This window comes from Homalodisca vitripennis, unplaced genomic scaffold (assembly GCF_021130785.1).
Source record: "Homalodisca vitripennis isolate AUS2020 unplaced genomic scaffold, UT_GWSS_2.1 ScUCBcl_100;HRSCAF=1132, whole genome shotgun sequence".
Taxonomy (NCBI): Eukaryota; Metazoa; Arthropoda; class Insecta; order Hemiptera; family Cicadellidae; genus Homalodisca; species Homalodisca vitripennis.
This window is the reverse complement of record NW_025776220.1, coordinates 19915-33573: the sequence shown is the minus strand read 5'-3', so window position 1 is coordinate 33573 and position 13659 is coordinate 19915. Positions and strand designations below refer to the sequence as shown.

Here is a 13659-nt window from a genome sequence, read left to right as displayed (position 1 = left end):
CTCGCCTCTCAAAAAGTAATCGATTACTCTAGGCGTCGAGTACCAGGTACAAAGTAATCACTTCCTCACCGAACGCGGCTACGCGGCTACTGTCTAGCAGTAACAGTTACGTGTAACAGTTTTCGTGATGAGCCCCTCCCTACTACTGCAAATCTAAGCGATTACTTGGCATAGTACTTGTATTAGTAATCGAGCTGAACTAAAATTCAATGGTACTACTGAGTAAATTGCATAGCAAGCATTGAGTACAACATATTTGATAGCCTCTACTTTTTTGTACTCAATTATACGAGAATCAGTATTTAAAATAATCATTTGAGTTACCGTATCTTATTATCTAAATATTAAAACAAAAATATAATCAAGACAGAATTAAAATGTTTAAAGTCAGGCATTAAAAATAGTACTGGTTTATCATATTACTGAACTTACTGAATGGCAAACAAAATGTGTGAGTTTTCCATTTGCTACTTACAGTAGTTAAAACGTTATGGTAAAAAAATTGTGACTCAGAAATATTCAGATTAAAGTCAGGTTCATAAAAAAACTCAGAAATTCCAATTAGGGTTTTCAGCTGTTGTTTATTTTCGTATTTACGAGAGTAACAAGTATATTTTAAATAATATACCAACAATCTTAAACAAACCATCTATTTAATCTTTTTATGATTGCTAACATCACAAAAGTCTTTGGGATTCCTTTATGTGCAAATAACCTAAATGAAAAAACATATTGCAGATAACTGTAACTAACTATATACAAACCATATATAAAGAAAAATCATTTCCGAGAATCAATATTTCTTGTATCGAATAACATTATAAAAAACACATCTAAATTAAGAAAAAATAACATGTATCAGTCTGTTTTGTTTGAGGTAACTTATACTTAGGCATTAAATACGAAATAGGAACAAATTAACAGAAATGACATAATTATAATAAGATAGTACTTCATAACATCATAATAGAAAAAATATCAAAAGATCAACTAGAGTCATTAATATTAATTATGTAGGTGTAATTACATACAAAACAATGAGTTTCGAAGAACTGTAGGCCTACCCTCGATTCACCAGAGTTGCAGTTTTAAAAGTCTTGGTCTACTTTAGGTTTGTGTTTAAAAACATCAGTTCATTTACTTTTTTTGTTGTTAAACGGGTTCTTCTGTCACTTATAAAATAACCAGCTTTAGAGAACATCCTCTCACAAGGGACGGATGTTGCGACAATGCCACAGCTCCGAATAAATACTGTGGCTAGATGGGGATAAATGTTTTTGTGGCATTTCCACCACTCCAGTGGATCCTTTTTCCTAGATATTGGACTGTCATCCATGTATTTTTGTATCTGTAACAATTTAGAATAAAATTTGTAGGTTTAAAAAAAGTTAAAAACTGTAGGGTTTATTTTAAAACATTTTTTTCAATGAATTTAATGGTTAGGTTAGCTTGGAATGCAAAAAGTAAACAAAATGTACGTTGTGTCGTTCAACCTAAAATGAACAAAGGGGGTTACAAATGTAACTTTTGTAATTTTTGAAAATATAAAAAAGTAATAATTAATTACCTCTTGGATTGCCATTGAAGTGGGATTGGATTTCGGTTTCACTTTAGCAATTATTTCCTCAACATCATCCCAAACTGAAATCTTTTTCTCGGTAGATTCTGTTTCTTGGTCTGGTTCAACTTCATTATCACTGAGGTCCTCAGGATTTTGTTCATTTCTTTTTTGATTTATGACTCCAACTAATAAATCACACAGGTCTTTCTTGATTTCAATGGTTTGTAGATTCTTCTAGAAACATGTGATGTTTATAGCGGGGATCGAGGAATGTGCAAAGTCTTAAGGTTTTACTTTTTTCCAAGTTCGGAAATCTGTCATCACAGCTTTTGAGCATGGAATTAAGCACGTCTTTCACACTTTCTTTAGTAACATTAACAGAAATTTTCTTAAGAGCAGACTTCAAACCCCTTGTTATTGGGATTACTTTACTGGCGTTCAAATATTTTTCGCTACTCATCTCTTTGGTAACTTCTTCACATGGGCGTAGGACGTCACACAACTGCTTACAAATTTCCCACTCATCCGAACTTAATGGGGTCAAATCGGTATCCAGGATTGCTAGGGAATATTTTATAGCCTCTTCCAAATCTACGAACCTTTGTAACATGTAGAACGTAGAGTTCCATCTTGTAGCAATATCCTGCAAGATCCTTTTAGGCTGTTTGGCTCCCTGCAACTCCTGATACTTAATCAGTTTTTTGTGATGCTTTGTTACTACGTTTAAAGTGGGAGACTATAGTTTTGACTTTTTTTATCAGGTCTTCAACAGGATGTAATGATTGTTGGACAAGTAAATTTAACTTATGAGCGTAACAGCCATAGTGTTTCATCTTCAACACTTTTGTTACTGCACTAGTAATGTTTGAACAATTATCTGAAACTATCATGGATACTTTATTTTTTATATCCCACTCATTTATAGCTGAAAAAATTTCGTCTGCTAAGTTTTTAGCAGTATGGGTTTCTTCGAAAACTGAGCATTGAAAAAGTACTGTTTTCATTGAAAAATCTTCAGTTATGTAGTGGCCTGTGATGCCCATATAACTGTCGTTTTTACTTGATGTCCATATGTCTGTTGTAAGACAAACACTTGTTGCTTCCTTCTCTAAAGTATGTTTAAGTGTAGTGCGGGTTTCTTCAAAAATAGCTGGCATCATTGAGTTAGAAAAATATTTTCTACCAGGTATTTTATAGGAAGGACAGCAAGTTTCCATGAGATTTTTAAAGCCTCTGTCCTCTACCATTGAAAATGGCTGAAAATCCCAAGCAAATAATTTTAATATGGCCAAGTCAATTTTATTTTTATCCGATGGTGTGATTTTTTTAGGCACAAATGACGTAATTGGTGTTTGTTTTTTCTTTGATGGTAACGTGTACAAAGGGACTGTTACATCTGTGGTAGTCTTACTTGTTATTGTACTCGTACTCGGAAACATCACTGAAGGCAACAGTCTAGCTGTGTCGGGAAGCTCTACTGGCTGAGATTGTGAAAACTCGATAACTATAGGTGTCTCTTCAGTAATAACGTTAGTTCTGTCTTCATTACTGGTAGCTGGTAACTCTACTGTTGCGGCAGGCAATGAAACTGTTGGATGCTTCCTTCCCATATGTTTTTTTAAATTAGAAATAGAACCAGTAAAAGAAAATTTCCTTTTACAAAGCTTACAAATTGCTTGATTTGTACCTACTGGATCAAAAAAGTTCCAAATCTCACTCGTCTTCTTACGTTTTGCTGCTGGAGGCTCCATTTAATTTCAAACAACACTTTATTACACAATGAAATAACCATGCAACTAACTAACACTTTATAAACATTGCACAACACACAATATGTTTTACAATCTAAGCTTACTACACGTTTACCACAAGAGAGCCAAGAAGTATACTTATATTGACGACGAAATGAAAATATAATGGAACTTTATGGAACGGGAATTCGTTTAGTTCCCCCTCCTAAGGGGCGCGGGATAAACCGAGTAACCGACCAATCTGGTTGCTGCGCTGATGACTAAGACATATTCCTGGAAACCCCAACCAACCTCCTCCCCCCATCCTTTGTAACCTGCTGAACTGAAATAGGGGTCAATGCACCAAATGACGAATGCAGACTGAGTCATGGGTGGAAACGTGAGTACAGGATGTAATCGTATTCGTTGGAACAGGCGGACAAAAACGGATTCCTGGTTCCCCAGTCTACGATAGCAGTTGTGTCCGCAAGAGTAATCGCGATTACAAAGTAATCACTAAAAGTAACTGGTACCAAGCTGTACCAGTAATCGTTGTAATCGGTACGGCAAAGTAATCGTTTAGCGCATCTCTACAAAATATTAGTAATTTCAACCTCTGAAAAAAATAAATATTGAATATTGTTAGGTATCATAATGTATTCTTAAAATTCCACTATAAACTATAATACTAATGTAGTCGAAAGTATAGAAGCACAGCTTATTGAAAATAAAAATAAATTATCGTATATAAGTTATAATATTTTTTTTTGTGTTTCAAATTTCGGGGGGGGGGGGCTCGAGCCCCCTGAGCCCCCCCCCCTTATATACGCCCTTGGCATCAAGTAACGGGGAAATCAACTGCATCACAATGGCCTGAGCAAGACCAACTATCCTTCCTTCGGATTTACCTGTGTACACCTTAAAATTCCAGGTGTAACCCTTTTCAGTGCATAGCTTAAAGATCTTAATGCCAAAGCGGCTGGCCTTGTTAGGGATGTATTGTCTAAATCCCACCCTGCCACGAAAGGGAATCAAACTCTCGTCAATACAGAGTTGCTGCTGAGGAGTCAGAGCAGATTTAAATTTTTCATTCAGGGAGTCAAGTATATTTTGTATTTTGTATAGTTTGTTTGTTTCATCTGCATTTGTATTATCGCTGAAATGAAGCATTCTAAGTAACAGTTCAAATCTGTTTCTAGGCATTACTTTGCACATTTCATTTTTGTATATGTATTTTGTGCTCCAATACAAATTTAAACTTGGCATTTGAACTAACCCCATCCATATTTGAGACCAAAAAATTGCTTAATTTCCTTTTCGTCTGTTGGAAGCCAGGATTTGAGCCGAGACTTATCAGAAGGTACACCAGCATAGGCGTAGCGTGACCTAATAATTTGGGGGGGCACGGGGTCTCCGGGGGGGGGGTGGTCCCGTGGAAACTTTTTTGAAAACTACCACTTAAGAACTAAAGTAAAGTATATGTGTATTTTTGTTAAACATTGGTTTTAATCAATTTTTACTATATTGATGGATTGTAAAAAGACTCAATTTCAAATTATACAAGTTTATTCTATTCTAGACATAACTGCAAGGACATTTATAACACAAAAAACAAATTTGTGTACAAGACAAAGTTTTAAGGTGAACAGAACTACAGTAATGGTTTTCAACGAACCAATTTTCGTTACTTCTAATGAAGCATTAGCCTCCTATCGGCTAGATTTGAAAATCTGTCAACTAACAGATCTAGTTTTTTATCTTTCATGTATTCAGACGTCAATTCTTGCTCAATAGACATCAGGGCAAGCCCACTTAAGCGGTCTTCTGTCATGGTGCTTCGAAGAAATGTCTTTAGCCTTCGTAGTGTAGAAAACGATCTTTCTGCGCTTGCTGTTGTGATAGGCCACGAAAGTGATATTTCTAGTAGCTGCCAAACATCTGGTGCACTGGCTTGAAGATCATTCTCAATAAAAAAATCAGCCAACTCTTGGAACGTTATTCTTGTGGTTGCTTTGTCTGTTTTGACAAAATTGTTCTTTGCATAACAGTGAAAAAACTTAAGATGTACAGAGAAACTTAAAGACAAGTTATAAAACTTTTGGATTGCCATAACAGCGTTGTTGTCAATTTCGGTCCAATTAAATAGTAACTGGGCAATGCAGTTGATTTTATCATAATCGTTCTTGGAAAAACGAGATTGCAGGTTTACAATTACTGTGTCTAAAGCAGCAAAGTAAATGCCAGTCTTGAACATCTGTTCAGGTTCAGGTTCAGGTGATTGATGAAATGCAGCATCTAAAGAGCTACTACTAGCTTCAAGTTTTTTCGGAATCTTCCGTTTGCGTGGTAGTGAAGGCCTTTCAACTGACAAACCTTTCATACCATATTTGTTACACTGTTCTTCTGACTCATTCCACATCTGAATAAAGCCATCATCATTTCTGTCCAGTTTTAAACAGTCAATGACTGATTCAACTTTTGCAAAAACCTTAGAAATGTCAAGAGATTCACTCTGCAGTTCTTTGGAGAGTATATCAGTCTGACTCAAAACGCTGTGCAATAGTTTTAAACTGAATACAAATTCAAATGTGCTGATTTGTTTGGCTAGACCATCAGCTTCAGCTGCAATTTTACGATTTGATACATCGTTTGCAATAACTTCCAAAGTTTCGTACACTTCAGGGAGCTGCTCTAGAATTACATGGATTGCTTTGTGTCGAACTGTCCATCTAGTTCGAGACAAGCTCACCAGTCTTTTCATTTTTGTTTCTCCGCTTTGCTTACATATTGATTCAAATATTGAAAACCTGTTAGCTGATGCATTAATTAAGTTATACAGGTGATTTACTATGGATAAGCAATTCCGAAGCTGTCTTATTTCTTCACAAAATCTCTGAACAGCCAGATCAAGCAAGTGGGCATGGCAGTGTGTGTACAAAGCTTTAGGCTCTTCTTCTTGGAACCTTGAGGCAACACCTTTGAATTTGCCGCTCATGTTACTAGCTCCATCATATGCCTGGCCGTGCATTTTATTTAAGCTTATACCCAACTGCTGCAGATACTGTTTAATAGTGTGATGTAAATTTTCACCAGTAGTGTCTGACACATCAACGAAGCCCAAAAACCTTTCATTGATTTTAATGTGTCCATCTATTTTAGTAATGTATCGAATGCAAATGCTAAGCTGTTCACGGGTTGAAATATCCGTAGTTTCATCACAAATAATTGAGTAGGCCAAAGCCTCACTCACCTCTTGGACAATTTGTTGAAGCATTTCACTTTTTATGCAATCTATTATCTCATTTTGTACCTGGGCACTTTTGTATGAATGGACTGGGGATTTCATTAATGTTTGGATTCCTTCCTCCATTTGAGTAGATCTCAGTTGTAGCAGTTCTATAAAGTTCCCCCTGTTAAATGAAGCAGTACTCTCATATGTCCTCTTAAGGCAAGATTCTGTTTTCCAAGGAATAGGATGTTTTCAATTATGAATTTTAAATACCTCCTATTCATCTCAACCATTTTAGTATGTGCCGAGGACAACGAATCTGCTACCGTGCTTCCTGCTTTTCTATACTCATTGAGAAACTGTTTAGATTTTTGATGCATTTCACTATTCTCATGTTTCCTGAATTTTTCCAAAGCTTTCTTCCAATTGTTCATGCCCAGTTTAGTGAATGACTCCTCCCCGCGACCAGACTTATCGAGACGTCAGAACCAGAGGGTTCTATCTGCATTTTAACAAATTTTACAGTAGAGCGTTTTAAAGTTTAAGACCTTCTGCAGGGCAACTTTATATTGTACTGAAAGAAATTCTAGGTTATAAATAATCAACAGTTTGTTAGTGTTTACAAAAACCCCAGTTTATTGAAATATTAGTAAAATACAATTTTTTAGGCATTTTTAAACAAAACAAAACGTGCAGATGGAACCTTTTGTCCCTGAGTACAAATCAATATTTAAAGTCCAAAAGGTCCTTAATTCAAAACTGTATTTAAATAGTCTACATCAACTGTAGGCATCCATTTCATCATAGATTTTATGTCTTTAATCTTGTCTGAAGGTAATTTCTTCCTGTCTCGCACTACGTTTGCTCCCCAGAGAATTCTCGGCAGAGTAGTTGTTGCTCGTCCTGTAGATCTGTTCGACTTATTTTTTTTCACCAAGTTAATGCAGTTCCAAGGTTCCAAAGGATCATGGCTGGTTTTAAACTTTACTGATAGTAAATTAGATTGGCAAAATTGAAGTTGGCACACTTTAGTATAAGGGCAATCTTGATACGCAAGGTTCTTGCTTTGTGCTTGGAAGTCGAAGAAGTCATTTGTCAACATTTGGATTACTGAATAAGGTGACTTTTTATTAGATGCGATGATTACTCTTAAAAGAGAAACAGGGGACCAAACCTCAGTTACTTTGAGTGCCTTTTCAATGTTGGAATGCACATTATCTACTTCCTGTATGCATGAATGGCCTGGAGTAGAATATTTCATTGTTACTCGTTCAATGTGTTTATTTTTTGCCATAAATAAAGAAATGGCATATGAAATGACAGAGTTTCTGTTTTGGGGAACACAACTGTCACTCCACAAAATATAATCTTTAACATCTGGAAACGCTGAACTTATTTTTTTCCATTATTTTTACCACTGCACTGGCAATATCATTCCCAGAACGACCACAAAGCGCTTCATGCCAAAATGCGCAATAGCCTTTTTTGTCTTTTGAGCAATGTGCAGTTAAGTTGTATACGTTCAACTTTCTTTTGTAAAAAAAACAGCTTACGTTAGCCCTAGGTAGCGCTATAACATTTTGTAAGTCAAAACATACAACGACTTCATTACTCTCTCGGTCTTTTTTTCTTTCATTTCTCATAAATGTTTTATTGAACATATGATCATCATATTTGGCAGCAAGCTCTTCTGTCATTCGATTTTCTTTTAGGGACATAGAGTATTCTTCGCACAAGTCACATCTGTCGGACTTGGGTAGCAAAAAATCCAAATTATATTCATTATTGAAAATAGATCTATACATTGATATGGATAGAGGTTTCACCTTAAGTTCCTTGCAATGTTCAAGGTACATGTCAAACATTCTACTGATATTTAAGTCAGGGCTAAGATATTATTTTGCTGTTTTTGCCCTGCAGTAATGGGACTCGACTTTTGCAAAAGATTCAATATGTTTCCTAAGAATATCTTTATCAGCTTTTTGCGTCCTGTCTTTAGTTTTTTTTCCTCTTTCGTCCGATTTCGGTACTTCACTTGATTTGTCCTTATTATTGTGAACATTGTAAATGGTCTTCTGACTCACTAAAATAGTTTGGAGAAAAAACTGTTTACAAACTCTAATCTTTTCGTTGTTTATATGTAAAAAATATGAAAAGGAATTCTTTTTCTGGGGATTATTTTTCACCTTTGTTCTTACTGACATTTTGCACTCTGTATTTCTTAGTATGAAATGATATTTTTCATTTTGGTCTATTTTATAATAGCTCAGCATAACAGCTTCACGCTCATCTTTGCTTACTTTATTACTACATTTAAATTTACATTTGCAGTCTAAGTGTTGAAGGTTCTTTTGAGGAACAATCTTACCACATGAGCTGGTGTATGATCTACCCGTTTGTCGCCTCTCCTTCCTAACATTTTTCTTCCAATTCTTCGGATTCCGCTGTCTTTTTCTAGTTTTTTTCTTTTCCTTCATCGGCGTTAGTTCATCAGAAGTGGAGTCTTTTTCTGATTCTGTTTCACTGTAAGGAACTAGAGATCGATTTATTTTTCCACTTTGGTTCACTGTTGGGCTAACATCACAAACAGAACTATAGCTTCCTTCATTTTCCAGAGCTGGATCGGTATTGTTCGTTTGGGCTTCACTGGAAGTTTTATCCGTGTCGTCTGCATCAAACAACCTGAAAATAAACAAACGATGTTAGAACATAAAGCCAAAAGTCAACGATAAAGCTTTTTTAAAAGGCCAAAGCATAAAAACATCATGTTTACATAATAAGTTTACAGTAGTTTTTAGTTATTCTCTGCAAGATGGAGACATACTAGGCCTACGCCATGGTTAAAACTTCAAGTTAAGTAACATGAATATTTTATGATGACTAACTTTTGTTTATAACCGTCAAATCATTGTTAAAATATAACAGTTAACCCACTAACTGGCAGTTGAAATGCGCCCGAATGTCATAGATTTTTAAAGCGATTTTGCAAGGGTTGACTATAAAATCCGTCAAAAATAGTCAATTACTGCAAAGCTACCTATATTTGATATTAAAATGACCACAGATATAATCTAAACAAATCTAAAATAAACAAATATATATATTCATACCTTTTACAAAGTCTTCGTCGTTTTGGGTTTGGTGAAAGAATACAATCCTCTTCGCTGTTACTGTCGTCAGGTGAAGGTATATATTCATCATCACTATTGATGTTTTCTATTGACAAACTATCATTTAAACTGTCATCAATCCATTTATTTATGATATCACCATCCATTTTAATATGTTTACAAACACACAATGAAATTACTTTTAACACATTAACACGACAACATAACCTTACCAGCAGTGAAACAATACTATTCCCAGCTGATGCAGATAGAACTGTCTGGTTCTCAAGTTTGCCAACTTATGCAGATGGAACTAAATTTCCCTGCTTGTAAAATATTAACTGTTCATAATTACACAAAGATTGTGTTATATATTAGTACAAAAAGGCTTAATGTACACATTAATACAATAAAATGAAAAAATCAAAAAATTGCAGATGGAACCCTCTGGTTCTGACGTCTCGTTATGTTGACAAAATAGTCGGCATGGGTAACAAAATGCAGCGTCTTTAATGGGGCTATATTCGACCCAATTAAATTCACTGTACCAGGATTCTTTGAACTGCCTCGATTTGGATTGAATCTTGCTTACCTTAAAACAATCAACAGGCTGAAAATGCTCCTTTTGCAATATCTGCACTTTGTACTCCCAATGAAGGATCTCTACTTTCGCCCTGGAATGTAGCATCACGATCTGGGCGTAAACAAGATGGCGATTCATCACCAACGCTACCTCCAGTGCTACTTCCCGCTAAATGTCTATCTTCATTTACACTTTCACTTGAATTTCCAAGTTTTTTAAAGAATGTTAGTACAGAGGACTGTTTCTTAGACATGATAACAAACGAACATCCGCAAAAATTACACAAACAATAGCAGCTCAGCTAGTAACAATAAGCTTATTGAACGAATAAAACGTGGCGACCACCTACACAACACAACACACGCGCACTGAGCTGGTATGATATCCCTCCGCCAGGCGTCGTCAATGCTCGGAGGCCCTCGGCCGGCGTCGGCTGGGCTCGGGTGCATTCGATCGGCTGCTCCAGCTCGGGCGCAACCGGCCAGAGTCGGCTCACCGGCACTTGTAAATTTAGTTGTAACACGCGCATACTTTACACACACAGAATCAAATTAGATGCATACAGAAAAATAGACTAACGGGGGATCTATATTAGTTATTCATTCGTAACTTTTAGTGTATACATATACGTAATTTAAAGATAATTTATATTATTTTTTTCTTTTTTTGCATAATGTTGGGGGGGGCACGTGCACCAGATTCAATTGTCTGCTGTGCATATAGGTTTGTTTGCAGTGCAATTTCTGTAAAAAAAGAGTTGTCAACAAAGACTTGGTTGTAGACTTCAAATGGGGAAGCACCCTCAATTTTGTCCCTTATTTCTTGTGAGATAAGAGGTAATGCATTGAACTCGAATGATGATAAGTTGTTTTGGTTAGTATTTCCCCAGGTCAAGGCTAAGTAATTTGGTTCAATGTTTTGGTTTACCTGTTGGATTCCATTGTCAGGCTGTGGGTGGGTGTGGGTTGGGCTGCTGCTGAATAAGTTGGTTGTGGACGAGCTGCCTTTGGTCCAAGGTATTCATATCGTTATCACTGTCTTCACTACTATCTTCTGAAGGAAGATATTCAGGGTCCATATCTGAATCATGACCTCCAAACAATTCACTTGATTCACTACCATTGTCGTCAAATTCACTATTATCCTCCTCTTCAACACCCACTGGCTCTGTACCTGTACTCGCAGGTTCCTCTAATATTCTGTTCACAAAATCCCCTAAATCCTCGTCATCATGTCTCAATCGACCCGCACTCATTTTTGTAACAGCACTAAAACTCAAGATTATGATCTAGACAAAACGAATAGAACACGAATTAGCTGGAAACTAGATATAGAGACTTGGCTGTGCCATGAGAGCCACCGGTGGTCCACACAATAAAACAAAACAACAGGGTGACGAGAATTGGCGGGAAATTACATAACCAAACTAAAACAGCTGGTTAAGTTAAAAAAAACCACTCAGATGGAAGCAGAAAAAGATTTGCCCAAGCCATGAGTGCCACAGGTGGTCCTCAGCTACAACTTTTAATACAATTGGCCTAGGACCGAATCTTGTTGATTATAATACTCAGGAGACCGTATTTGATTACATGGGATGTATAACCAATGATAGTTCAGTTATGACGTTCCTGGCCCAAATGCCATTGGCCTCAGATGTAAAACCAGTGAGAGCCACCGGTGGCTCTCATGGCGTCACGTATAGAACATAGTGAGAGCCACCGGTGGTCCTCATGGCAGTCAACGTGTTAAGTGACCTAGCATTCCATTGCAAAATAGCAAGATTAGACATGTTTGTTGATTTAAAACAAAATTATAGCTCAAAGTATTTCAATAAACTAACTATTTTTGTTTACTAGAATTTGATTTACCTTTGAACTGTGCACATCGTATCGTACTACTTTTACTATTTCTGTTACTACCAGATATTGTCCACGTAATTTGTTTACTAGATTCCAATGTATTTTTGAAACATTCTCTAATTTTATCTTCCACCCTTTTTTATTTAGATTTATTTCTTTTTGAATATTTCTAAGCAAGTCATTAATTTTACTGCGCAGCATAGTTTTTTGTTCCCTGTCAACTACAGTGGACTGTTCTGGTACAGTTATTTTGCCCACAACACTAGGACTTGACTGATTTGATTCAGAGTCCAAATTGGTTAAATTTATATTAGATTTAGTTCTGTTACCCGCTCTATAGCTAGGTTTCCTGGAATTGTACCCTCTATGTGGGCTGTTATAATTCATTTCTGTCTTAGGGCTACTAGTCCCAATATTGTTGTCTTCCTTGAATTCTTAATCCAAAAGTGGAAGGTACAGGTTGTTCTCATGTGCATAATGATTATGCCGATATGTCTTTGCGGGAAAATTATTTGAATCATTTACATCAATCTTTGTCACATAACTAGCTTTTTTAGTTAACTTTTATTAAATCTATTACCGACTCTAGAATCTGAAGTGTAATTAGGTAAATGATATTTGCTGGCTTCTATATAGGACTCCTTATATACTCATTCTTTCGACAATATATTTTTGTTTTTTGAATTCAGGACATCCTGTGCTATTACTAGGGTGGTCCCCATTACAGTTGATACATTTATTTATTTATTCAAACAATTTTACATGACAGCTACAGAAACATGTTCCAAAACAGCTATCTTAACTAAGTTACAATATATAGACATAAATAGTAATGTACAAGTTATAATGAAAATAATATTCTGACAGTCACGTTAAAAAATAACCAAAAGCATATTTTTATCTAAACTTAAACTAATTCTATGAATATCTCTAAACTCAATTAGTTAAACTAAACAGGAATATCAATATAACTAATCTAAATCAAAAAGGTTGCTACATTTCATTAAAAATACACTTAACTTATCATTAAAAACATCTAGATCGGAAGCATAACAATTTAATAATCTCAATATTTTGTATAAAGGAAAGTTAAAATGTGACAGTGTTTTACACCTTGGTAAGGAAAACAAATTAAATGTTCTTACACTTCGTCCAGGTACATATAAATGAATGTTCTCTAATAAAAACCTGCTATCGATAGAACCATTTAAAACTTTGTGTGTTAAGGATGCTAATGAAAGTTTTCTTCTCAGAGACAGTTTAGGGGCAGCAAAAATGTTTCTCAAATCGGAAGTAGGAAAATCAAAGGGACATGAACGAGAAAATCTTTTGAAATATAAATATCTTAGAAATTTGTTCTGGAGAATTTCTATTTTATCACAATCAGACTTGGTTATTGAATCCCACACTACCGCACAGTATTCCAATTTGTTTCTGATTAAAGTTTGGTACAACCTTATTATGGCTTCTCTATCTTGGAAAGACCTAGTATTTCTTTTAACAAACCCTAACAGCTTATAAGATTCAGCTATCAAGCTATATACGTGATCATTAAAAGTAAGAGTGGAATCAAAGATTATGCCCAAG

The 13659-nt window shown here is 35.6% G+C and overlaps 1 protein-coding gene across 1 annotated transcript; it reads right to left on the bottom strand.

Annotated features, from left to right (window-relative positions):
• Positions 1-592: 592 nt before the first annotated feature.
• On the bottom strand, positions 593-1775 carry LOC124370345 (zinc finger BED domain-containing protein 4-like). The gene is made up of 2 exons (XM_046828636.1): positions 1568-1775; positions 593-1348 (listed from the first exon to the last, which is right to left on the bottom strand). The coding sequence occupies exons 1-2, from the start codon at positions 1580-1582 to the stop codon at positions 1103-1105; spliced, it is 261 nt and encodes an 86-aa protein (XP_046684592.1). The 5' UTR covers positions 1583-1775; the 3' UTR covers positions 593-1102.
• Positions 1776-13659: the final 11884 nt, after the last annotated feature.